Source organism: Pituophis catenifer, unplaced genomic scaffold (genome assembly GCF_029215685.1).
Source record: "Pituophis catenifer annectens isolate HBS135680 unplaced genomic scaffold, rPitCat1.0.hap2 SCAF_2, whole genome shotgun sequence".
NCBI classification, from domain to species: domain Eukaryota; kingdom Metazoa; phylum Chordata; class Lepidosauria; order Squamata; family Colubridae; genus Pituophis; species Pituophis catenifer.
In genome coordinates this window covers 174831263-174858839 of record NW_027256882.1, presented here as the reverse complement: position 1 = coordinate 174858839, position 27577 = coordinate 174831263, and the positions used below count along the sequence as shown (strand labels likewise).

At 37.4% G+C, this 27577-nt stretch overlaps 1 protein-coding gene across 1 annotated transcript in view; it reads right to left on the bottom strand.

Moving 5' to 3' along the window:
• The window catches only part of HUWE1 (HECT, UBA and WWE domain containing E3 ubiquitin protein ligase 1), a 99857-nt gene that overhangs the window by 57766 nt on the left and 14514 nt on the right, over nt 1-27577 (bottom strand). Inside the window, exons 3-23 of the mRNA XM_070938117.1 lie at nt 25626-25696; nt 24029-24127; nt 22272-22478; nt 21635-21787; nt 18106-18168; nt 16764-16841; nt 16002-16049; nt 15843-15911; nt 14836-14935; nt 10754-10854; nt 10001-10151; nt 9790-9917; nt 7358-7498; nt 7040-7154; nt 6257-6427; nt 6066-6167; nt 4805-4885; nt 4500-4606; nt 3383-3560; nt 1291-1382; nt 907-1118 (exon numbers count right to left, since the gene is read on the bottom strand). Of these exons, the coding sequence (XP_070794218.1) occupies nt 907-1118; nt 1291-1382; nt 3383-3560; nt 4500-4606; nt 4805-4885; nt 6066-6167; nt 6257-6427; nt 7040-7154; nt 7358-7498; nt 9790-9917; nt 10001-10151; nt 10754-10854; nt 14836-14935; nt 15843-15911; nt 16002-16049; nt 16764-16841; nt 18106-18168; nt 21635-21787; nt 22272-22478; nt 24029-24127; nt 25626-25670 (2441 nt within the window). The 5' untranslated portion in view covers nt 25671-25696. The remainder of the gene's footprint in view (nt 1-906; nt 1119-1290; nt 1383-3382; nt 3561-4499; nt 4607-4804; nt 4886-6065; nt 6168-6256; nt 6428-7039; nt 7155-7357; nt 7499-9789; nt 9918-10000; nt 10152-10753; nt 10855-14835; nt 14936-15842; nt 15912-16001; nt 16050-16763; nt 16842-18105; nt 18169-21634; nt 21788-22271; nt 22479-24028; nt 24128-25625; nt 25697-27577) is intronic.

Here is a 27577-nt window from a genome sequence, read left to right as displayed (position 1 = left end):
ACTCACCACAAGGATCCAATCTCATTTCTCCTTCCAGGATCCTTTACCAACCAGAAAAAACATGGATCTAGAACACAGATATTACACTTATAGCCCTAAAAACCCTGTTCCGCTTCCTCAGAACTAACAAGCTCGGATAACAGGTAACAGAGTTACACCATTCCTCAGTCAAGTTCACAGGATCTGAGCAAGTTCATCTAACAGATGCCTACAATAATCTTCATTGCAGCCTTATAGGTGCTTCCCTACCCAGGAGTGACTAAAATAAAGCTGCTGGTTGGGAATCTGTGGACACAATAAAAGCAGACAAACACTCATATTTCATCACTTGTTTAACTGTGACTCTCAGGAGCTCCTTAATTCATTTGGAATGCAGCATTAAATGAAATTATAGGTATTACTTCTAATGTTCTATGCCCTATTCAGAGATTACCCACAGTAAAATGCACATACTGCTAACACAGGAGTGATCTTGCGCATAGTTTTGCATACTGGACTGGGACAGCCAAATTTATGCACAAACTTTTTTGGCCATAAACAGCAACTATAATAATAGATAACCTGAGAAAAACATGAGACTTAGTATAAACAGCTTATTCCCGTCCTACCTTGTAATATCCCAATAATTTTGACATTCCTCATTTCAAAAGCATTTGCCATTTGGTATGAGGATTTTCTTGGAGGGGAAAAAAATTCTGAAGCCCCTTAAATTGCTGGGCTAAATTGCTCGGACATTTTCTGGAACCTCATCAGAATTGTCATACACAAAAATTACTGCCCAATTTCTTGTTGGAGAAACCTAACTTCCATCCAAGTTGGTAGCCTGAAAGAGCAGAGTAGGCTATATTTGGCCATTTTGGCAAAACAAGCCATCACATACAGTTCCTTTTAGCCTCATTTACTCACTGTTGACTAGATTCTGCCTCACTCTGCTGTGTGGCATTGAAGCTTTGCATGGCTTGTACTTCTTCCTCTTCTTCATCCTCACTGGAAGCCTCCTCAGCAGCATGAGTAGAACGAGGCGGAGGAGCAGTAGTTGTTCCATCAGCCTTCTGAATTGAGGGCTTTTGGCAAATATACTTGGGATCTCGGCCCAGATTACAAATCTCTTCCAGCAACTGCAAAAATGTGTATATAAACATGTTGGCACTCTTTCTACTAGAATAATAGTATTGTATTTCAAGTTAGATTTTTTAAAAAATAATCAAGTAACAGATAAATGCGTACCCCGAGAAGCTCATTGGATTGACATAGTGCTGTATTGCAAGGGACATTTTCCTGGCTTCTTACCTTAATTATGGCTGTGGTAGCATCTGTCTTGAGTGTGGGCTGATGTCTCATAAGCTCATCAACAGCACTTCCAAGATTGGAAGCAGTATCTCCTAGAATAAACATGGGAGTCGGAATGGGGGATGCAAGATATATAAGCATTTTTAAAGAACTGGAGTCACTACATGAGGGCATTATTACACTTGGCATGAATCAGCCCAATCAAAAGGCAATAGTTTGAATAGCCAAAATGTATAACTCAATAGCTCTAAAGCAGGAGGCTTACCAACAGTCCAATATGACCACAGTATTCTAAGATGGATTACTGCAACATGCTCTTTTTGGAACTATCCTCGAAAACTATTCACAAATTTCAATTGTAGCAACCTGCATGCTACAGAAGTGAGGACCCAGGAAAGCAACATGTGTGGAAATTCAAAAATGTCTGTCTTGCCTTACTTTACTTTACTTTTATTAGACTTCTATACCGCCCTTCTCCCGGAGGACTCAGGGCGGTGTACAGCCATATTAAAACACATAAAATTTACAAAATTTAAAAACCATTAAAATCAAATATACAAAAATTTGGCCCACAAATTAAAAACTAACATACAACCATTAAAATTCATATTCATATTAGGCCAGCCCGGCTTGTTGAAACAAGAGGGTCTTCAGGGCGCAGCGAAAGGTGCGCAGGTCGGGGATCATACGCACATCTAGGGGCAGCTCATTCCAGAGGGCTGGTGCCCCCACAGAGAAGGCTCTCCCCCTGGGCATCGCCAGTCGACATTGTTTGGCCGATGGCACCCTGAGGAGCCCCTCTCTGTGGGAGCGTATTGGCCGGTGGGAGGCTGTCGATGGCAGAAGGCGGTCTGCCTGAAGTATTAAAATTGCCATCTTTGAAAAATAAAAATGGAAAACCTATTTCTTGCTTTTTTCTAGGTGAACAGCTAAACATTTAAAAATTCCTAGGTTTGAATAAGTAGACTGAGTTGTAATTTTTTTTTATTCCCTTAATATTTTTAATGTTGGGTCTTTTTGTAATTCTATGGATTATTCACAGAAAAGCCAAATATAAGTATTTTAGCTAAATTTCATGGGGACTCATTATCACAAGTGCAGCAATAATACATATTCACAACTATGGCATCATGTATCTTCATGCCTAGTCTAACTTAACCATATTTTTAAAAGAACTCTAAAAACCCATTTCTTTCTCCAGGCCTTGGGTTAGACTGGGTGATTCTGTATGTAAGGTTGGCTTTTAATGGTTGCTTTCTTTTTAGTATTAGAATGGTAATTTTTGTTTTTCGCTGCATCATAAATCTTATGATATGAGCCCAGAATCATTATACAGTTGGGCAGCCTTACAAATTATAAAAATAAATATAATTCCAGTTATCTTTGCGCATTAGAAATAGCATCTTCAGCCTTCTATGAAACTCCCTAAAGATGGCTGGTGCTTCAACACAAAACAGTCTGTATATAAGCTAAAAAGCTTAACAGCTAGATTCATGGCTGGGCTCATATATTGTACTAGGCAATAATATTATTTCTTTGATTTTGGTTTAGTGAGTTGAGTGAATACAGCCACTTGAAATGGCAGGCTCAAGTCCCCAAGGCCCCAGACCTTTTTTTCCAATTTCCAAATCTTCCTTCAACTTCAATTACAATAGTTTTCTGCCATTCTGGTCCAGAAAACATGTGAAAAGTATACTTCCGTATAAAATTCTACATTAAAAGAAAACTCCAAGCGCAGGGGGGGGGAAGAACCCACTAGATTTCACCAGTGAGACCCTACCCATTAAGGCCCTCTAGCCCTCCATTAGGTGAACCACTGCTCAATTTAATCATTCCAGCCAACTGCCAGGGTAAGACAAATTGTGACTGTAATGAATTATAATTCCCAATTTATACCATTTCAAGCTACAGCATTATGGTCGTAATTTAACGCATCTCCAGCACACTATAGGGCAGAAGTGGGATATACCCTCAAACTTCCTCTTTCTTTTATCTAGAATTAACCTGGAGATCACAACATCCAACATCAAGCTCTCTAGGCAGTGAAAAACAAGCAAAATTCCTAGTATAATCACTCTTCAATTTAACTTACCAAGTGGATCTGAACTACGCCGCCTCCTCATTGCAGGGAGATAGTCTGGAGAGAGCAAGACCTTGAAGAGACGCTCAAAAGGTTGACACTGAACAAAGGATTGAAGTCCCCGGGCATTCAGGCACAGAGCACTGAAGACATTGGGGAGAGAACCCAGAACTTCCCTAGTGGCAGGGACCTGTCAGGAGAAACAGACACAAACAGGACCAAAAGGGTCATCATCTTACAGTCATGCTACACAAAGTACATTTTCAGTGAGCTCTATATTTGAGGTTATGATTAATATAAATACACAAGACTAATTCCATTTCTAATGCAGTCTATCTTTACAAAGTATCCTGAAAAGTGGCATGACAAAAGAAAAATGAAAGGGAAGTACTTCTGTTGTGGAGAAGGAAACACATTTATATGCAAACAGGAAACAGCAAGAATTTGAAAAGCAGCAGCTTTATGAGACCCCCTAAAGTTATATCTGGCTACCTAGCTGCCTACTTAAGTATGAATACAGATTCAAAGGTGGAAATTGGGAAGTAAAGGTAAGAACGAAGAGGCTGAATGCCAGACACCAAACCCATACATGTAGGGTTCAAAAAAAGTATAAGAAAGTGTACTTTATTATATTCCGCCTATTATACAGGAATCTTCCCCAAACTGCCAGCCTCAACCTGGGAACAAACAGATAAGGTTCTATAGAACTTAATGGAGGTCAATTCTGCAATCTCTTGCAGCTGTGCAAGGACTATGCTTAGGTCTCTCTTCTGCCTGGCCGGATGTTTCTCAACACTGAGTGAGGTAAAATGGGAAATTATCCAGATTGTTTTTTCCCTCTCATCTTTCTTCTTCAGTTTGGGAACAAAGGAAATATGTTTTAAAAAATGATGTATTTGAAAATATGAGCTTATCCATATTATGTAAAACCAGAGTACCTTCTAAATACTAGTACAACAGCACCATCCAATTATATAAAATCCTATTATCCACATTCAGTGAGCTCTTTTGAAGTTCCAGAAATAAGTGTTACTCTAATATTTCTTAGAATTTCCCAACATTTCAAATATAAAAGAAAGCAACTGAAATGATTTTACAGAAAACCAGATATAATCCAAAAGACACTTACATCTTTAATAAGGAGAGCATGCAGCATGACGTCTGTTAGGCCATTGTCCTGTAGGGAGGACAGCAGCGAAGGCTCTTGGAATACAAAGACTGTTACCACCTCAGTGGCTGTCAAGAAAAAGCACAGAATGATGCAAGTCATTCACAGTTCAGATTTTCTAGGCAGAAAGGGAATCTTGGCAGCCAGGCTGTAAGGCTGTAAGGCATCGTCTTAATTTAGCACAGCCCAAGGAGAGAAATCAAGAGGAGTGTAGACTGATGAAACATGCAAGACACAAATTCTTTATTAAATATAATCATACCTACCGAGTAAAAAGAGTGAGGGTCCATAATATTCTGCATTGCTGATAATATGTTTCAGAGAGGTAGGCAAAGAGCCATCCATCACTGCAAGAAGAGGAAAATAACAGGCCAGCCATACAGTTTAGAAATCATATACAGCATACACACTCAGAATTGTATATACTTCATTCAAAATTCTACACCAGAAAAGTACAATTTTATCACCTAAAACATCTTAGTGCAAAATATGTTTTAGTCCACAATTAAAACTGAGAACCAATTATATATTTTGCTTATTAAAAAGTAAGCTTTCTTTCCAATTATATGGAATATCATTCAGCAAGTTCTTTAGATTAAAGAATTGATCACTTCTACAGTTTTCCATGATAAAAGCTTCAAAATTGATACTACAGAATAAAACTCAAGAATTCATGTTCTCAAAGTGGTGCCAAACTATAATCAATGGATGGAAACATTCCCCCCCACTACAGGAAATGGCTAAATTTTTGTTTTACTTATAAATTTATATAACTGAAGACAACTCTAAGTGGTATACAAAAGCTAGACACAGCCAATGCAATAATGATTTTAAAAAAACACATCAATACACAATAAAATAGGTTTTTTAAAAAACATTCCTGGCACCACAAGCTCTAAAGCAGTCATCTCAAAAACCTTCCAGAACAGCCATGTGTTTTTAGAAACTTCCAATGGTCATAAGAATGGAAACTTCCTTTGTCTGGCGGTACGGTTGGACAAGTTGAAGGGAAGCATCCATAGAAAATGTGAGGCTGCACTTGAAGACCATCCAGACACTTTAGTTTTGCCAATGAGTGGCCTATAGCAGTTTATTTCATTATGTTGTGAAACACTATTGCTGTGGGCATTGCATTGGCTACCGGTTAAGTTTCTGAGTGCAATTCAAGGTATTGATCATCACCTATAAAGCCCTATATGGCTAAGAATGGGTAACTTTGAGACGGTCTGTTCCCTACAGATTCTGCTCGCCCTGTCTGACAGCACAGAATTCTGAACATGTCCAACTCTAAAGAAGTAGATTAAGAGGGAGCAAAAGTATGAATGAACATGCCTGTTCTAGATAATGGGGCAATTGGTGCAACAATCTTAAAACTGGAATGGAATAAGGTCTTCATGGCCACAGCCTCCACTTGCTGTTCCAGATTTTATTAAGGTAAGCTAATAGTATTTATATGCAACAGTGAGAGAAGAGCATGTTGTCAAAAAACTCAAAGGAAAGACAGCCCTAACTATTAGGGAATCTCACCATGACGTATGCCATCTGAGAAAGCTGGGTCTTGGATGGCCTTTTTTAGGAAGTTCAACATAGACTTCAGAAGTGCTGCTCGTTGAGGGATGCACTGGACTCCTGAAATAGGGAGGTCAACCACAAATGAAATCAGTGAATAGCAAAATAATCTGAAAACAAAGCAATTTTCTGTAAGAATCATTACACACCACTTCGGGGTGAAATTATGGTGTTTGTGTTGCTGCTGCTGCTGTTGCTGCTGCTGCTACTGCTGCTACTTGGAGTGGTGGCATTTGAAGCTCGTGTTTCAACCACAACTTCCTGCCGATTCTCTCCAGAGGTGGAAGGCCCAGGGCTACTTTCCATGGCTACATCAGAAACTGAAGATATAAAAAATTGACCAGTTTGAAAAAAATCTTATGATACAATCTGACATCAAGAAACTATGTACACACACACACACACACACACACACACACACACAAATTCTGGTCAACACCCATTAAAAGGACAATTTGAATTTAAAAAAGGAGTTTTGAGGAGGCAGGATACCTTGCTCTACCCCAACTGTTGGGGTATCAGTCCATCTAAGATACCTATATAAAACCTTTTCAGACTGAGGACTGCACATGACCTTTCAATACAGTAGCCAGTTCCAAAAAATGACAGCCAGGATAAAAACTAAACTGATTCTCCTTTAAAATAAATTAAATGTATAATTATTCACCAAGGATGTTATGATTTCTCACTTTTGCCTCATTTAAATAACAATTCCATATGGAAAACAGGTGTGGAGTTTAACTTCTACCTTAAAATTCAGATGGATTTGTTTCATTTCAAAATGTATTCAGTTGAAACCACTAAGAGAAATATACTGAATTACAATTAAAATAAATAAAACTGTTTCATGGATGCTGCCCAATAAATTTTCTTTGTTTAGCACAGTTTAGATATGTTAATAAAAGAAATAAGTATCATTAGGAGGTTTTTGCCTTCTACATCTGTCTCCATCTCTTCACCCTCCTGTGTAACAGTGGAAACAGCAGGTCTCTGGATCTTTGGTTTTATTACAAAAGGACATTCCCTCCGACATAGGTCTGCTTCATGCTAGAAAAGAAGTTACAAAAAGACAATAAAATGTGAAAGTTGACAAACTGCTATACTCCGAAACAGAAACATATGTAATTTTTTTATTGTAATGACAGACTTCAAGATCAACTGCATTACAAATAAGTATTATCTCACCACTCTAAAAAAAATGAAAAATACGCTTATTAAAAGGCCAAACCTCCAATAAAAAAATATCCTACCTCTAGTCGGTAGATGAAGATAGAGAGGCCACTGTGAGACTGGAAGGCTGCCATGTCTAGGTTTGTGATTAAATCCACAACACGGACTGCTCTGGTCACAAAAGTGATCTGGTCCTGTTCATCCCCCAAGAACTTGATCACCTAGGGAAAACAAGGTTTTGAAGACATACCTCTAAAACTAACTAACTGATTAATTTAAACATCAGTTTTTGATATAAATAAATGTTCAGTGCTCTAGAAGAAATACCATCTTCCCCAAGATAATTATGCACCAAAGAAGTTCCCAAGATAATCATGCACCAAACAAGTCAAAACAACAAGATGCCTATAATGTCAAAGGTAAAAGATAAAGAGTGAAGCTGACAAGACAAAGAAGAGCCGTTTTGAGCAGTGAAAAACCTTCACTTCTCCAGTCTTACTATATCAATAGACAGCTAATCAGCAGCCCTGTTTCAGTGACGAAACCCCTTACAGATAAAGTGGGGCCAGGGGAACACTTGCAGAACTACTGCGAGAAATATTGGACTATTGGACAAAATCACTCAACTTTGCTCAGAGTTGGATTCTAGTTAGGGAATTCCTGAGCCTTGTCTGAGCTCAGTTATCTAGGAAGACCATGAACCAGTCAATACTGCAGAATGATTTGCAACTCCTACTTAAGGAGTATGTGGCAGCCATGGTGGGGGCGGGGGGGGTTGAGTAGGGGTTGCACAGATCCATCTTGTGTGCCAGGGTGAGGCTGGAGCCCAGTGATTTTGATTGTTTATGTACTGGGGACAGTTATTTAGAGCACTGGGAGTTGTTTTTGGATTGCTGATTTTATTGTCTTTTTTTATGTTTTTAATCACTGTTTGTGTGAGCCACCCAGAATTATGGCACATGAAACAGCAGCCGTATACCGTATTTTCTGGCGTATAAGACGACTGAGTGTATAAGACGACCCCTGACTTTTCCTGTTAAAATATAGGGTTTGGGCTATACTCGCTGTATAAGACTACTCCTCTTCCAACGCACACCAAATAAAAATTAAAAAACATCAACTGGCTCATCCACAATATAAAAGCAGCTGTGCTAGACCCAAAATGGCCCCTGCAACAAGCAGGAACCTCACACAGTCACAAAAAGCCCAAAAAAAACAACTTTCACACTTTACACACACACAACACAACACAACTGGCTCACCCACAATGTAAAAGCAGCTTTGCTAGACCCAAAATGGCCCCTGCAACAAGCAGGAACCTCACACAGCCACAAAAAGCCCCAAAACCCAACTTTCACACTTTACACACACAAAATTCCACATACAGCTTTGTGAGATTTTGTGTGTTTGTGTAGTTAGAGTGAAACACTACAGAAACACACTAAATCTCAGAAAGCTGCACAAATATTATTTTATTTTATTTTTATTTTTATATGAAAGCTAAATTTAAAGCTTCCTAAACTTTAAATGGCTAGGTCTAAAAAAGAACAACTAAAAAAAAACCCAATTAACTATTTTTTTAAAGCTCCCAAAGCTTTAAACTTACCCAATAGAACAGAGGTCTCCAACCTTGGCACCTTTAAGACTTGTAGACTTCAACTCCCAGAATTCCTCAGCCAGCTTTGCTTTGCTGGCTGAGGAATTCTGGGAGTTGAAGTTCACAACTCCCTGCCTGCTTGATTGCAGGCAGGGAGTGGCTTGCTGATGGAATGGATTGCAGGCAAGCGAAGCAAGGCAAGCGTTGCGACTAACAGCTAAGGTAAGCAAGCTGGAGGGGGAAAACTTTTTTCCTTTTACATGGCTCTGGCGATCCCAGCTGAGTTGCCTGATTAGCAGGCAACTCAGCTGGGATGGTCAGAGCTTGGCTCGTCAGAGCCTTTCGGGCTGGTCTGCCTGGTTACAGGAGAACGACACCCAGCATATAAGACGACCCCCGACTTTTGAGAAGATTTTCATGTGTTAAAAAGTCGTCTTATACACCGGAAAATACGGTAAGTCTCTTAAATAAAACAAATGATTATGATCTTCATTTTAACTGTATGTTTATATTGCATTTCATCATACAAGCTTTGATAATAGAAAGTTAAAGGTATATTATTTGGTTAGTTGATAATACTATATATTTAATTATTTAAAAAATAGCCAAAACTTAATTGTTGCAGATAAAGTCAGCAAATGATCTTAAGACTTGGGCTCTTTTTATGTGAGAGACTATCTGATATAAGCTAACTGCTCTATTGCAGAGGCCCAAATTACATAACCTGGAAAAAAATGCCTCTAATTGCTGTTCAAGATTTACAAGTTTTGTAAGAAGTGAGAAAGGATATATGTATACACACACAGAACACTGATACCCACACATCACATTCTTTTATATCAGCATATCAGAAAAAATGTGGTGTAGAATTTTCATTTACTTTCCTAACTCAACTTCACAAACAGAAAATTTTACCTTCAGTAAGGCTTCCATCATGCCACACGAGACAAGAGCTTCCCCTCCTGCATCATAGCTCGCCAAGTGATATAAGAATGAGAAGAGTGCTGTGGCAAACTGGTGGGGATACGGCTCCATAGAGGGATCTAAAGAAAGGGAGAGGGAATATCATTACATGTTCCAAAATTTAGCAAAATATGTTAATTGGTTCTAAAATGCAGTTACTAACCAATCATGGCCTGTATACAGTTCCGGACTAGTACTGGTAAAAATCCATGGTAGGAAGCTGTTCCAGTGCAGTCAATAATACTGCTGAGTTTTGGAGTCCGTTCCAAGTGCACAATGGAAGTTAATGTCCTCAGTGAGGCAGCTTTAATATCCTATCAAGGAAATAATGAGATATAAGACAGGTACATAGATTGTGATTACCGTATTTTATAACATGAATTTCAAATCTTCTCTACTGGGAGCGGGGGGCGCATGAGAGGGAGAGGGATAGATGTATCAATATGTAGATAGCTAAAACTCTTTTAACATGCAGGAAAGAATAATCATAGTCCAGTATTCATTTTATCAAACTTCAAAACATGATTTAAAAATGCCTCCAAAGAGTGAATCATTTGGTTAGACTGGAAAAGCAGAATACAATTTTCTTATTAAAAAAAAAAAGGCAATCAACTATTAATTTCCAAAACTACTAAGTTCAATTGCAATTGCTGTGAAGGACTATTAAGCAATAAATATTCTTGCTACTGGATTTTGGATTAGTTCACACGGTACAGAAGATTTTAAAAATGAATCCTTAATTGTCTTTTTTATTTGCCTTGCCCTTTTCATTTGCTTTAAATCATCTGTGTATTTGGTTTCTGAGGATAATTATATAAAGCAGGAAACATCTAAGAAAGTCAATAATCGCTCAGTCCAGTCCAATCCCAATTGAGAAGCAATTTTTCTTTGCCAAAATTCAGTTGAATAGACTTACCATTAATTGTTTATCTGTAATTTGCAGCACATCCACTAACTCTTCTATCAACCCATTGTATAGTATGCTATTGGCGGATTCCTGCAAAGCATTTGAGTATACTGTGGAAAGAGAAGTAGGCCGTTAAGAATTTTCTGTAGTTAAAGGATGGAGAGAAAAAGCAAATCCAATTATTACTTCAACTGAGTGAGTACTTTTTACTTATAGTAACAGAAACTTCTATTCTTGGTGCTATATATCAGCTGATTCTTATCAGATAATGCAAGGAAAAAAAGATGAAACAGTGTGATGTTTTTTATATTTTTGTCACAGAGATTTAGCCATGAAGGAATGCAGCAAATATATGAAGTAGATCTTAACAACCAACATTTAAAAACTCCATTAAAATGGGTGTCCTAGTATAACGAAAACAAAGAGCAAGAATTATACACCTTGAAACATGGAAGCTTTGTATTTCTTTATTCTTCAAATTTTCTCTTCTATGTTCTCCTAACAACTCCACAAGAGGCCACTGGCAATGTTAGGCACCATGTGATGTTTCATTGGCAGGAATTATTTTTTGCAAGTTCAGGTGAGTTAGCAAACCCTCTAAATAACTGTTTGGAACTAGCAATAAACTATAGAGAATTGTAGAAAGCTGAGCCCAGTTGTAGTAAAACATATTATATTATTCTACTAATCTTGGGCTGGGATAACATCTTATCATGCTTTCTTGAGAAACAGATTAGTAGCCTTTAGTTCTTAAATTACTATTCCTCTTAGATATACCAGTAAGAATATAAGACTGTGAGATTACTGCAATGCTTATAAGCGTGAGTACTGTTGTAAGTCACTTTTTTCAGTGCTAATATAACTTTGAATGGTCACTAAACAATTGTTTGTAAGTCACAGACTACCTATATCAAGTGAGAATACTATACAATACTCCATGAGACTATCTTAAACTACTAAAATACTTACAATGAGCTAGAAAGTCTACAAAAACCGTCAAAATGCTAATTTTTGAGTTATAAAAAAAATCAGACCAAGATAAACCACTTATTTATTTATTTATTTATTTATTATATTTCTATACCGCCTTTCTCCCGTAGGACTCAAGGCGGTGTACAGTCAAGAAAAATATAGACACACAAACATCATAAAATTGCTAATTAAAATTGTTACTTAGTTTGGTCAATTAAATAAAACCCAGAATTAGATAATATTTAAAAAATCATTCGCATGTTTGTATGTTTAACCCTGCCTGTTGGAACATCAGGGTCTTGAGGGCACGGCGGAAAGCACGGAGATCAGGGATATTCCGTATCTCCGGGGGCAGTTCATTCCAAAGGGTTGGAGCCCCCACAGAGAAGGCCCTCCCCCTGGGAGTCGCCAGTCGACATAATTTGACTGACGGTACCCTGAGTAGTCCCTCCCTGTGAGAACGAACTGGTCGGTGGGAGGCTATTGGTGGCAAAAGACGGTCTCGTAGGTACCTAGGTCCTAAGCCATGGAGCGCTTTAAAGGTGATAACTAACACCTTGAATCGCACCCGGAAGACCACCGGGAGCCAGTGAAGCTCGCGTAGGAGAGGTGTTACATGGGCGTAACGAGCTGCGCCCATAATCACCCCTGCGGCTACGTTCTGGACCAGTTGGAGCCTCCGGGTGCTTCAAATTCCCCCCCCCCTTTTTTTCCCCAATTACAATTATGGCTCAATAGTAGCTCAGACTGGCCACATAGATGATCTCAATACCAAGAAAAGTGAAAACTGCCTGTTAATTAAACATTTCTGACAATATCTTGAAACCAATCTTCACTTTGGAATACTTCCTCTCATAAAGTTTGAATTACAGGTAGTCCTTGATTTATGACTACAATTGAACTCAAAATTTATGTTGCCGAGTTTTGCCCCATTTTGCGACTTTTCCTACCATAGCTGTTAAGTGAATTACTGCAGTTGTTAAGTTAGTAACATAGTTGTTAAGTGAATCTAGCTTCTACTTTGACTTTGTCATAAAGTCGCAAAAGGGGATCATATGACCCTGCAATACTGCAACCGTCATAACTATGAGGGAGTTGCTAAAAGCATCCAAATTTTGATCCCATGACCCTGGGGATGCTGCAACAGTCATAAGTGTGAAACACGATTAGTGCTATTGTAACTTTGAACAGTCACTAAACAAACTGCTGTAAGTCGAGGACTACCTGTACTTGGGAACTTCTCCCATTCAAGTCCTCAGATCTGTCTGTGCATTTGGGTCAAAGAATGTCTGTTTCAAATTTTGCCAGCCATGTTGAGGTATTTCTTTGGGTGGTGGTGATTGTTTTTCAATTGCTATATCAAGGTAAGTTTCTAAAAAGCAGCCTAGAATCTGAATTACCATGGTGAAAATTTAGGTGCCTCTTATACACCTAATGTAGCTCCGCCCACCCACTGGCCCCCACCCTTTGGCCTGTGCCTCGCAGCAATTACCTCCTTGCAAGCAAACAGCAAGAAAAAACAGCTCCTTTCAGCTTCAGCACAGGCTAATTAGCACAAGTTGATTAGATGGACCTCCCGACTCTCAGACTCTCAGCTGATTTGCGCAGGGCTCTAATTCTTGCTGCAAAGAGGTAAATTGGTGGAGCAGATTTTTTTTCCCTTGTGTTAAGCTATGCTGAAAACGAAACTGAAAATAAAGCAGGCTCTTTGCTGCAAGGAGGTAAAATTAAGCAGAGGTAGATTTCCTTTTCTTTTTTTTTTTCTCACCAAAAAAGGTAGGTGCAAACAATGGGAAATTTAGGGCAAAAGAGGAGAGTTCAAGATTTTAAAACACAAAAGAAAAAAAGGAGAAAGAAAAAGGCAAAAATAAAAATGTGAAGAGAGAAAAAGAAATGAAAGAGAAAGATGTTATACATATTTAGAATTGAAATATGAACTGTAGTAAGAAATACATGGGAAATCATGATTGTAAAAATGAAATGAATAACTGGAATATTTGTCTTTGTATTTTTAAAATTTAGACAATGATAAGTTTTTATTTTTTTTATTTTTTTTTAGAAATATGAATAAGTATAAACTGTAACAATTGAAATACCTTTAATGGTATATGGTGGTGAAAGTAAAAAAGGATTAAGTTGTAGCTTGGATAACAGCTAGAACATTTTTAAATTTAATTAGGGAAATTGTAACGATTGAAATATTTTTAATTATATATTGTGATGAAAGTAGAAATGATTAAGTTGTGATTTGGAGGATTATATGGGCAAAACTATTTGGGTTATTGGGAGAGTTTAAGATGTGAAAATGAGTAACATAAGGGGAAAGCTCTATTTAACTAGGGAATTGTAATAATTGAGATACTATTAATTGTATATTGTGTTGAAATCAGAAATGGTTAAGTTGAGCTTTGGAGGAATATATGGGAAAAATTATTTGCTTTATTATTATTGGTAAATATAATTAATTGATTTGTAAGAAATTGGATTGCATGGAAATAATTGGAATATTCATGTTCATATTGATTAATAAAAAAGATAGTTATATAACTAATTGATTTATATTAAAATGTTGAATTTGTTTTAAACAATTGTAATATTACATAATTAACCAATGTGAGGATGGATATAAAAATAGATGACAATGGAAAGGGGTATAATATAGAAGGGAAAAATTGAATTTGATTAAGATTAGAGATGAGGATGAAGGGTAATATTGGTTTATTTAAAAAAAATAGATGTGGAATAAATAAGGCAAAAAGGAAATACAGAAATTGTAAATTTAATTGAAATGACTATTTAATTGAAATTGAAACACTGTTTAAATTTGTGAACCGGCCAAATACTCTGTTCAAAGAAAATACATTATTGTATGTTTGTATGTGTGTTTGTCTAAAAAAAAAAAAAAAAAACTTTTTATAAAAAACAAAAAAACAAAAACAAAAAAGGTAGGTGCGTCTTATACTCCGAAAAACACGGTAAGTTTCTCAAGTTGAACCATTCCATAAAAGCAGAAAAGGACTATTTTAAATTTACCTACAGTTCTCTTTGCATAAACTCGCATCTTCACTCCTGGCATTACTCAGAGTAAAAAAAAACAAACCACCTGCTAATATCCTCACCTAATATAGAAATGGCATGCAGTCTGGCTTGGACAGCTTGCAACCGCTTTTTATGATTGGAAAAGCCGTGGGCCAAGCGAATGTGTGTAAACAGCAGCATCTATAAGAAAATTAAATTGCAATTATTTTATAAGCACCACACATAATCAGATACATCACATACCATCAAGAACTACATCTGACCTACATATGTGAATAAAGTACGAAACAAAATGACATAAAGTAAAATTTCAATTTAGCAAACCTCCATTTACCAGACTTAGAATGCAATGGTCAAAACTGCTTTCATACAGATATCTGCCCTCTCCCCAAACAATGGCAAATGTACATTTTATCCAAATTGTGTTCAGATTTGGATAAAACTCACATTATTTTCAATAATTTATATGCTGGTGCCTCTTACATTATTCCTGCCAATTTACAATATCTGTGTGCTGTGATAAACAGCAAAAATAAATGCAAATAACAAACTCAGTCCAATAGGGACTCCCTCCTCTGAATACTCAAGGTTTTACTTTACAATTGCATTGAGATGGAATGATTTCTCTCTTACTGTTTCCCAATATTCTCCAATAACCAATATTGCAGGTACTGAACAAACAAAACCTATTTAACTGTGATCTCACTGTTCTTTGTAGAATATTTTGACAAATAAGAAATCCAAAATATCATTGTCATCCTCAAGACTGAGGATATATAATTACTTCAATGATCTCGTATAGTTTCACATATATATTTGGTCCCGAAGACCTCAATTTGATCTCAGGCAGAATAGTTTACTCGTTCTCTCCAATGTTGAAAACAGAGGCCAGGATGGGCAATGAGCAATGGAAAATTAATGTAAGATTTGCAATTCATAAAGTGCCCCTTCACACGAAGATAATTCCAGTTACAAGGAGACTCAGAATTCTCCAGTTCTCAAGATTCCCTGGCACGTTTAGCTTCTTATTGTCATTCTCATTCTGCAATAAATTCAGATTATCACCTTGGTAAATTATTCAGTGTACCTGTTTATCCTTTGGGATACTGTACATTTTGGTGAGGGATTCCATAATTTCAGAGGGACTTTCTGAAATCTGAATTGAAAAAGCAGCAGCAACTTAGAAGCCATCAATACAAAAATGAAACAGTTTAAAAACCTACTTTAATACAGAAAGCTAATTTACCTTATCAAGTTGTTCTATGTGGATATAATGTAGTGTGTTGCTGGTAGTCTGAAAACAAAAGGATGTTGGAAGTCAATTTGTTGGAAGACATGGCAAATTAGCAACTATGGTCTTGAACTTTTTAAGAAATCACCACGGGAGGCGAAGTTTTGGTTAACAAGCAGACCTGGCATTTGTGTGGTATTCAGACATATTTCAATATGGATTACTATGCTGGCCAGCCCTTTTTGAAAAAGATGTTAACCCATAAATCCATATCTAGGGGGGAAATTTTCAGGAAAGAGTAATAACGGATAAGTTTCTTTACAGGTATGCAAAGGGACTGCCTGGGAAATGAAAGATCCATATTTCTGCACTGAAGTACTCCAGTAATTTGGGATAATATCAAAAACGATCAGCTGTTCAGTTTTTATCCATACTTTCACAACTGGCGATACTATGGAAATATACTCACAGGGCCATTTAAAAAATGAAAACAGCACAGGAAAGCAAACTCTTCCCAAATAAGAGGACAAATAAGCAATGTTTCAACACCGCTGAACCCCTACTATTATTGTTATCCTCAAGACTAAAAAATCAACATACCTTCTCATACCTAAACTAACTTCCTCCATCTTAGTGTTCACTCAGTGGCAAGAAAGTTCCCCATTTCTCTTATAGATTGATTATATCCCTTTTTAATGTGAGTGGATTTGTTTGCCGAATCTTGCTCCCACCCATTTCCCAGAAAACCTTTCAAGAACAAGTCTGTAGGAGACTCACCCTTTTGTCCACTTTGACTTCGGCCCCTGGCTCTGCATAGAATTCAAAGTGTAGTGTAGTTGCACTGGGAGGGTATTTCTGTGTACAGATCACAGTATGGAATCAGAATACACCAGATGGCAAACACCCTTTCCAAAAATCATATCCATTTCTCTCTGGACTGGGGGAAGGCAAGCAAAATCTGCTGGTTCAAAGGACAATGCACCCTGAAACTGAACTGATGGACTTGCCAACAGGTTAATATCACCACCCACTAATTCTCCTTATATTTATGTGCAAGTGGGAGGAGGAAGAGGATTAAGATGTAAGAAGTTAAGATTAGGTATGAAGACATGGTGATGCAGAGGGACCCCTGCCAATATCTCAAACATCATATATAAAGATGTACCAAAAATAATGACTTTCAGCAGTCCCCAACAATATGAAGAACAATATGCCCAAGACTATAGAGCCCTGAATCTCCTAAACCCTAAAATAATTTTTGAACCCAGTTTTAAAAAAGGAGTTCAAAAAATGCCATCTAATGTCATGGTAATAAGCCCCTCAGGAAAAAAAAAACCAGTTCCTTGGAGCATCCACTTCTATTATTCTCAGTGATTACTACAGCAGCAAACTAGAATGCTCTTTAAAAATGAATTGCTTCCTATTTTGAGACTTAAAATAATCATCTGTTTTGATACCACAGTAGCTGTACCATTTTTGCTGATCCTGGAAGAAGATATAACTTCTCTACGGAACAACACACTAAACATGCTATTGCAGATGACTGATTTTCATCCACAAATATACCCACTGATTTTGTCTAAAACAACATGCTTCACCTCAAAGAACAGCCATTTCAAAACATAACACTATTCTCCTCATTAGAAAAGCAACTCCAGTAATTTCCAAATTCCTAAGATTGCAAAGGTGGGATTTCTACCGATTCAAGGAATTAAAAGAGCTACAGGGAACAGGAAGAACACCCAAAAATTTCTATTCAAGAATATTCAAAATGTCCAAACTTCCTATATTGTGCACTGCACACCCTCAAAAAAAGAATATCACATATACCAACAAACAAACTTTCAGTATGTGAACATTGGGGTCAAAGTCCCTTATTATTATACATTATTTTAAGGGGAAACCCTTATAAATCCCATTGTGTCACTTTTATTTCGTATGTATGTATGTATGTATGTATGTATGTATGTATGTATGTTCTGATGGACTCTGTCCATTAGAAAGACCAGCTCTGTTTTCCACAATAGCAAATACTCATGTACATAAAACAGCAACTATGAATCAAGCCACCAAATGTAGTGGCAGAATAGTAAGGGGAAGATCAAAATGCAAGACTTACCAGCATGTGCAAATCTCTACAACATTCTGCAAGGCCAAAGCCATTCTCCTTGCCACCCCAACTCTATGGGACAAAAGGATGGAATCATTAAAAATGAGTTAATTCAAAATTCTAAAAAAAAAACTCAAATGCATATACTAATATATTAAACGGTTAAGTAAAAGTATTTTGGTGTGCTCATTTACTGCTACATATAAAAAGAAAGTCATGATTGTTCGTTTTCATTTAAACCTCATGTTTCCTTTATATTGTCTTATTGTCAAAACTAAATGACAAGTTCTGGATAATGCTCAGAAAGCCTACACTAATGAATCTTGGCTCCCAAACCAAGACACTACCAGAATTTGGAAAGACACCTTTCCACATGGTCAAACACAAAAGACTATTGATTACTACTGAATGCAGAATTGTCAGAGAATATAGAGAGACTATGCAAAAAAAATTTCACATGCAACAGAATTTCAGGGAAGCCATTTTAGACAAACCACATTTCTATTCAGTAATATTTAACATTCTCTATAAAGAAACAGGAACATAAAAGCTCTGTATACAAACTACAATCAAAGGTATCTGTGTTCATTTGCCCTCAGAGGCACTAGAAGTCTGGTGAATCACTGGTTCATTCATCATAGTAAGTTATAATGTGATTTTGCTTTTTGTTTAGTGTTTCATATGACCTCACTTATTATGGGCAGTTCAGCATCCTCTATGATTTAAAAAAAAAAATTTCAGTGTGTGAACCCAAATGCAAAATTAAAAAATACAATTGATTGGGTTTACACATTTATGCTTGCAGAAAAAGCATCAATTGGCAAAATTCATAAAAGCAAGACAAATCATGTTACTGTTTTCAGAGATGCATGAACTCAGTCAATCAAGCCAAGGCCTCTGCCTTTAGAAAGGCAATTTATGTACTTTCATTTCCCCATTGGAACACACATGCAAGTCACTGATATTGTAGCCATGGTTAATTAAGTACCAAGAAAAATAAATTATATGGCATTCAAATCATATTGATGCACATAATTATATGGGGGGGGGGGAATGACAGTATACAACTTTGGAATACTTTCCAATTATGAACCATTTATTTGTTCCATATTCTGCTCTTAACAGTTGCTTCCTGATCATCATACATAAATGAGGTGACCTGATATAATAAGTTCTTAGTTAAGTCTTTAAAAGCTATCCATAATTTGTTGGGATCAAAAGTAAAAATCCCATGCAATATCCCATTCATGTAATAAAAATGATAATCTTTTTTGGAATTTCCTTGCTGCTTCATTATCCATTAAAGTTTAGCAATGTGATTTTGGGGTATTTTTGCCTTTTCTGAATCCACTTTGTGCATTTGATAATACTTGTTCCATGTACTGACCATTACCTTAACTCGCATGTGAAACAAGTGTAATTGTTCAGTAATCTGAACATTTCTTAGAGCTGCCCATTCTGCTACTAGAATATAAATCGATAGTTCCTAGTCCTTCTGTCACTACTATGTTTTCCCTATTTGCTCATAATTGTAATTAATTGTATCGAAGATATTTTTTCAAAGGCAACCAGACTTTGTTTTTCCTTGAAGACATTTTGCTTCTCATCCAAGAAGCTTCTTCAGTTCTGATGACTGAGAATGTCCAGAGACATTCAACTGTATCACTTTGAAAGATTTTACACAATAGATTTTTCATCTATTTGTTAGCAATATTTTCTAGAACTGATTTAACTTGTTTCCAAAATGTCAGGCATTTTTATTCAGTGATCAAAATTCAGTATGTATCACCGACCTTGGTATCTCCCCCCACACACACCCCTCTGTGGATCTTTATCTTGTCTTTCACCATGATCATTTCTATACAAAAATATCATTTCCTGCAAGTTTTCTTCAACAAATATAAAAATAAATATCCTTCACATTTGACTGTTATCTTCACTTTCTTTACATTGCTTATATAGATATAAATTTCTGCCACTTTTTGCTCTCAGGAATTCAGTATTTAGTTCAGCTGATTTTCCTCTTGCTTTTTGCTTTCTCTCTTTCTTCAACTATTTTTAATGTATCAGCTAAACATTATTTCATGTTCTTTTTCACTTTTTGAGATTTGGAATTCTTTTATTGACTTGGATTTTTAATGATGTTAATAAGTCTTAAACTCCTGATTCTATCAAATCTGATCCATTACACCTATTCTTTAACATATAATCATAACGGATATGGCTCAAGTTATACCCTGTCAATGTCCTGATTTTAGTCACTTCCTTTAAATTGTAATTTTGTAAGGTGCAATTGGTGCCAGGACTTTGTTTTGCTGACCAAAGAAACCTGCTGTATCATTGCTTGCAGAGCATGTTGTTAATTTATTTTGGTGTTATCTATCCTGTGTAGAGTTAAGTTGTTGGTGGAAGATAACTGCTAAATACATTATAATGTTCTTGGCAGAACTGCTTCCTGCTTCATTCTGATCATAGAAACCAATTTTATTAACATTCAACTCCTCTGATTCTGTGGTTGGAATACAGACTTGGATAACTGTAATACTGACCAGCTTGCGTAGGATTTAACTTGAGATCATGCAGTCATTTTGGCAGTTGCATTCAAACATTGATTCTGACACACTTTTGTTAGAAATGATGGCTACTCTATTTCTGGTAAGATTTTCTTATCTGCAGATCTGATACTCTCTTGACATAAAGTGCCCCCATCTAGTCCATTTCAGTTCACAGAATATCAATGTTCAAATCCTGACACTTTGTCTCTGACATTAAGTGGCCTTGGTTTGTGACCTTGATATTCTGCATATTAATGATGTGCCTATCTTTCCACATCAAAATGTTCTTTTACCCCTGCACATAACAAGAGCTAAACATCTTTTCAGCTTTATTGTTGCCACATCACAAACACCAATGCTATACATATCTGCCCTCTGATCTTCCCCAGAAGCTCACTAGATACTTGGGGGTGAAACTTAAGATGAAGATGAAGCGGCAGATTCCTTGTTGAGTTCTTTATGAACTTTTGTGTAGGCAAATAGCCTAGCTACACATTTTCATTTTATTCAATAAACACATTCTCTGCAAGAAAAGTTCTAAATCTAAATTCAGGAGATCTTCTGACCAGGGGAATCATTTCCCAATATTATGCTGACAAAGTCCTGAATGTCTTACTGAATGTCTTACTTTTCTTGGCAGAATATTGGATTGGGTTGCCATTCCCTACTCTAGCAGATTGTATTTACTCTGGTCTATGATCTGTCTGTCATGGGTTAATTCTTTATTGCCTCCTTTGCCCAAATGTGAAAGAATCCACATTTCAGTTATAACAGCAAAAAGGAAAAATGTGTCAGATGACACAAATGATATAAATCCCTACAATATCCTTCCTTCTGATTCAAAAGATTTTCCTCAATAACTGATACTTCCAACCCTTAAAATAGTAATGTTATTGGTATTTCATATACTGAGCCATAATTAAAATTTCAAAAGTTAACATTAGGTACTAGACCATGCTTGTTCTTTTTTTGTAGCCTCTTACCTCTGCCAAATGCTGCAGCCGAGACAGAAGAGGCATCCTCTTGTCAGAGCCCAGACGTGTGATGTAATTGGAGCGTTTGCTAAACACATATAGTAAGTTTAGCACAGCAAGAACCACTTGCATGTCAGAGGATGCCAACAGCGTTGTTAGGTGCTAGATGAAGCCAGGACAAAATAATCAATATATAGAGAAATTATGATCAATAACAGAAGCTTTATTTTTCCCATTTAAGTGTGACATTGTCTCCTGTCCTTCGTTTGTGATATGATTGCAGTATTGTCATTAAGAGAAATTCCTAATTAAAATTGTTTTCATTATGAAGAGAACATGTGACTTTAAGTTACTACTCCCATTTAGTTACAACTGGCTGAATACTGGCCGTATACAGACTTTCTGAATGAAAAATTAGCAGAGCACTACATGAAACACATTGGCTACGGTAAAGAATTATATAAATGCAAACTATTTAATTTCTAAACTCTTCAATCAGCTTCTTTTCCTCAAGAAAACAGTATCAAGAATTCTGATCCAAACAAAAGTGCCTTATTAAAGCCACAACCTGTTAAAGACTTCACATTTGAATTTTATCTCTATCCTATTTATTCAAATCTATTCTGTTTCAATAGCAGCATGTCACCTCAATAGAGCTGTACAGATGACGAGAAAAGCTGTATTCTATGAGCAGAGCAGTGAAGTTCAGCACTGACAGCAGCAGGGCCTTCAGCTGTTCTCTCTCTGGCCGATCACACACTAGCATCCATGACATGTTCTCCACAGTCTGTCCAGCATCAGCCAGGATGCCATCAAATCTGTCAAGAAGGTCCACCCAGTGGTAAAGTTCACACTGAAAGAAGACAAAAGCATTCAGAAGACAGACTATACACACTGTATAGAATACAGGCACTTACCACAGGTCTCTGGGTAAAAATTGTTGGTTATCCCACCCACAGTACAGGTAGACCTCACCTTAACATCGACTCCTTGAGATACCGAAGTTATGATGGCGTTGAATGAGGGGAATTTACACATCCTTGTAACTGTGGCTTTCATAGCATGCCTGCATAATGTGATTGCCATCTGTGACCTTTGCTGCTAGCTTCCAACAAGCAAAGTCAATGGGGAAACTGGGAGCACATTGGAAATGGCAATCCTGTGACAGCAGGTTGCTGCAAAGGATTTGCTTAACAATGGTAACTGGACTGCTGGAACTGTTGTCATATGACACATGACGTCACACCTTATGACCATGTAGCCTAGCAATTGATTTCCCAGTTCCAATTATCATTGGCAAGCAAGGACTACCAGTAACCCACAGCATCCTCCATTCACTTCAGCCAAATACACTAGATATGGGAACCAAAAAATTATGATCCCAACTGGGATCGCATTGCTAAACAATGCAATTGTTAAGTGAGTTGCATCTGGTTTTACAACATTTTTATTGTAGATGATACGCAAATCTTGCTATACCCATTACCTTTGCTTATTAGAAGCCCCTGAGAAGACTGCAAAGGGAAATCATGTTACCTCGGGACACTGTAGGTGTCATAAATATATCTCAGTTGCCAAACACTGAGACTCTGATCACATGACCCTGGGGACACTGTGATGGTCAAAAGTGTAAGTCACTTTTTTCAGTACCTTTGTAACTTCAAATGATTGCTGAACGAATAGTCATAAATCAAGGACTACTTGTATGAATTTCTTATGAATAGAATAGCAAAAATCCCATAGAGAATTAGGTGGTAACATTTATTTCTTGGCTCACAGATGAAACAACCTACCATATTTTTCAGAGTGTAAGACGCACCTTTTTTCCCCCTAAAAGGGGGTGAAAATTTAGGTGTGTCTTATACACTGAATGTAGCCCCGCCCACCCACTGGCCCCCACCCTTTGGCCTCTGCCTCGCAGCAGTTACCTCCTTGCAAGCAAACAGCAAGAAAAAAACAGCTCCTTTCAGCTTCAGCACAGCACAGCCTAATTAACACAAGCTGATTGGATGCCTCCCGACTCTCAGCTGATTTGCTCTCAGCTGTTTTGTGCAGGGCTCTGCTGCTTGCTGCAAAGAGGTAAATTGCTGGAGCAGATTACCCCCCCCTTGTGCTAATCAAGCTACGCTGAAAACGAAACTGATAGTAAATCTTGCTGTTTGCTGCAATGAGGCAAAATTGCTCAGAGGCAGAGGGAGATTTCTTTTTCTTCTTTTCCTCACCAAAAAAGGTAGGTGCGTCTTATACTCCGGTGTGTCTTATACTCCGAAAAATAGGGTAATTCCTGTCACAAACTACTTATGATATATATGAACACATGTAAATAAGATTTTTTTAAATCTTCAAAATAATAACACTATAATATTCCCATACATAATATATATATTTGCCATCACCACATACCTTCCCAATATTCCATGTTTTGATCTGTTGGAGTTCCAGCAACAGCTGTTCATCATTGCAAATCTTGAGTTTGTCTATCAAGGCTCTGCAGTCTGCAGGCTAAAGACAGGATAAGATTCATTGTATAATATTGCTCCTTCATTGTTTGAGTGTCCTTTTTCCCTTCACCTTTTGGGCATGCAATGAACAGTTTCACATAAGCCACTGAGCCTGGATACTGCTGTGAGCTGTCAGCGTATATTTATATGTCCAAGGTGAATTTGTTATTATTTAGTTTTTATTATCAGTATTTTAGGATTATTTTTTAATGTTGTCAGCCATCCAACATTAGAGCTGCTTGGCAAGTGGATGGCCATATAAAAACATGATGTAAATTAGTGACCTTGTGATTATCATTTGGTATAGATGAGGAGGGGGCAAGGGGAACCAAAACCGGGAAATGAGAAAGAATTCCAGGCTTGTTTCATATTGTTTTGCTGACTGATAGGAAGATGTACAGGAGAAGAACTGATCTTATGCAGTACTAATACTTGGCCCCCTTAAATGGAAAGGAATATTGCAAATTAGTAGTCCACCAAGGAGGATGCATGCATTTAGGTCATAGAGGAAGGGGAAAAAAGTTGGCATCTGAGCAGTATCTTTCTCTAGGAAAAGCTTGAGAAGGTTATTAAGCATTGCAGATTATGTGAATGTTGCCTTAACACTGAAAACTTGAGAACATGTTTACGGATGGGGGAAACAAACCAAATCATACATTTTAACTCTTGCTCCTATCCTTAACCTGGATTATTCTCTATGATAACCCGTGTGACATTTCAGAGGAATCTTTGCTTCAAAGAACCTTCAGAAGAAACATTTCCTCAAACCTGTTTTGCAAACTAAGATTTCCTTACTCCTCTCAACATTTTCACCATTATAACTACAATGCATTATGGGAGAATCCTACAACACATGTGGAAGATGGCTAGCCCAAATCCCCTTGGAAAGTACCAGGGGTTCTCTCAGTTGAAAACTCATGTATGATATTCCAGGGACCATTGCAGGAGGTTGTGAATCCAAGTCTCTCTGGGTCACTTGAAGAGGTTCCAAGGCTGGACAGCTACACTGGAAGGTATAGCTTTTTTCTATCACAGTTAGGTCTTCCGAGCTAGGTGACTTCAACAAACGCTGTAGGGAATCCTACTACCAACCAGCCTGGAAGCACTTCAATCAAGAGGGGAAACCTTTTCCTATAACTTTGGACCAAAGAGATTCATGGCTCTTGAAATTACTTCATCAAGATAGATGCAGCATACGTCAAAAGTCAAGCAGGCTTATCTTAAAATCAATTTATTTCTAACACACAGAAACAAGTGGAAAAAAACCTGTTTTCTAAGGAATTTGTAATAAATAAGTGATTAGCTGTAAGCTGCATACAGTCACCCCTTGATGAGATGGGCAGCAAACAAATTTAATAAATGAAGAAGTATATAACCCAAAGTCATACCAAATTACTAGTCAAACTTTTCCCTTTAATCTCATTCTAGTATGCCATGTACATATTACAAGCTGTGCAATTTCTATGAGGAACTCAAAATGATAAAAAGATGGTACTTACAGCCTCGGTGGGCGTTTTCTTCAGCTTAGTTCGGTCTACTTTCATTTTTATTAGTTTTCCACTTTCCGATCCTGCTTGGTGAACCAAAGAGAGTTGACTATCAGTGACAATATTTCAAATGGTTTAAAAGCAGTAGGCATATAACAGAACAAAAATGATTTTTAAAAAAATCTACAGAATTAGATCAATGTTTTCTAAACTAACAATACCCAGAAATATGTATTTCAATGCCACCGTATGTTGTGCATTCTGGGAGCCAAAGTTGCCAAGAATGGAAAACGTTGGTACATAGAGGCATTCATGCATGAGTTCAAGGGATAAAACAAACTGCCAAGGATTCACATTTATTGTAATTTCTGTGTCTAGATTTCAAGATTTTTTAAAAACTGTAAATCTCAAATGCTACAAACTAAAAGGGCAGCCTTCAATGCAGGGGTGAAATGCTCCCGGTTCAGACTGGCTCGGGCGAGTAGGTAGCGATGGCGGCGGGCAGTTCGGAGAACCGGTAGCAAAAATCCCTGCCCCCGCCCCCCATGCCCAGCTGAGCCGCGCGATCATCAGAGCCTTTTTTTTCTTTTAAATGGCTCTCACGAGCCAAGCTGAGTTGCCTGCTAATCAGGCAACTCAGCTTGGATCGCCAGAGCCATGTAAAAGAAAATTTTTTTTTCCTTTTAAATGGCTCTGACAATTGCTTACCTTAGCTGCTGGTCGCAACGCCTTGCTGTAATCCCTGCAATCCATTGCATCAGCAAGCAACTGAATCTCCCTGCTTGCAATCATGCAGGCAGGGAGTTGTGGACTTCAACTCCCAGAATTCCTCAGCCAGCAAAGCAAAGCTGGCTGAGGAATTCTGAGAGTTGAAGTCTACAAGTCTTAAAGTTGCCAAGGTTGGAGACCCCTGTTCTATTGGGTAAGTTTTTTCCCCCTTTGGGAGCTTTAAAAAAATAGTTAATTGGGGTTTTTTTTAGTTGTTCTTTTTTTAGACCTAGCCATTTAAAGTTTAGGAAGCTTTAAATTTAGCTGCTTTTATATAAAAATAAAAATAAAATAAAATAAAATAATATTGAAGACCCTGTTGTTCCGCCAGGCCGGGCTATCAACATAATAATTTTAAATTGGGGTATTTTAAATTTTCAGGGTTTTAAACCGGGCCAAATCTATTTAATTATTTTAATTTTTAATCATTGTTTTGTCTTGTGTTTTTAAATTGGCTGTACACCGCCCTGAGTCCTTCGGGAGAAGGGCGGTATAGAAATAAAATTATTATTATTATTATTATTATTATTATTATTATTATTATTATTATTATTATTAGTGCAGCTTTCTGAGATTTAGTGTGTTTCTGTAGTGTTTCACTCTAACTATACAAACACACAAAATCTCACAAAGCTGTATGTGGAATTTTGTGTGCCTAAAGTGTGAAAGTTGGTTTTTTGGGCTTTTTGTGGCTGTGTGAGGTTCCTGCTTGTTGCAGGGCCCATTTTGGGTTTAGCACAGCTGCTTTTACATTGTGGGTGAGCCAGTTGTGTTGTGTTGTGTTGTGTGTGTGTAAAGTGTGAAAGTTGGTTTTTTGGGCTTTTTGTGGCTGTGTGAGGTTCCTGCTTGTTGCAGGGGCCATTTTGGATCCAGCACAGCTGCTTTTATATTGTGGGTGTGTTGTGTTGTGTTTTGTAGGTTAAAAAAGGACAAAGAAGTGACATTGACTTGGCCACGCACACCTGACCAACAAGCCACGCCCTCCCAGTCACCTTACCAAGCCCCGCCCACTAATTAAGCCCCGCCCACAGAACCAGTAGCAAAAAATTTTAGATTTCACCCCTGCTTCAATGTCATAGTTACTTCCCAGAATGCCTGAGTTCTAGAGACACTCCTTAAAAAAATACTAGATGATTGCAGCTTAGTCCCTGTTTTTGCTGATTAATCAGCAATCCAAGAAGGATGAATATAAAAAG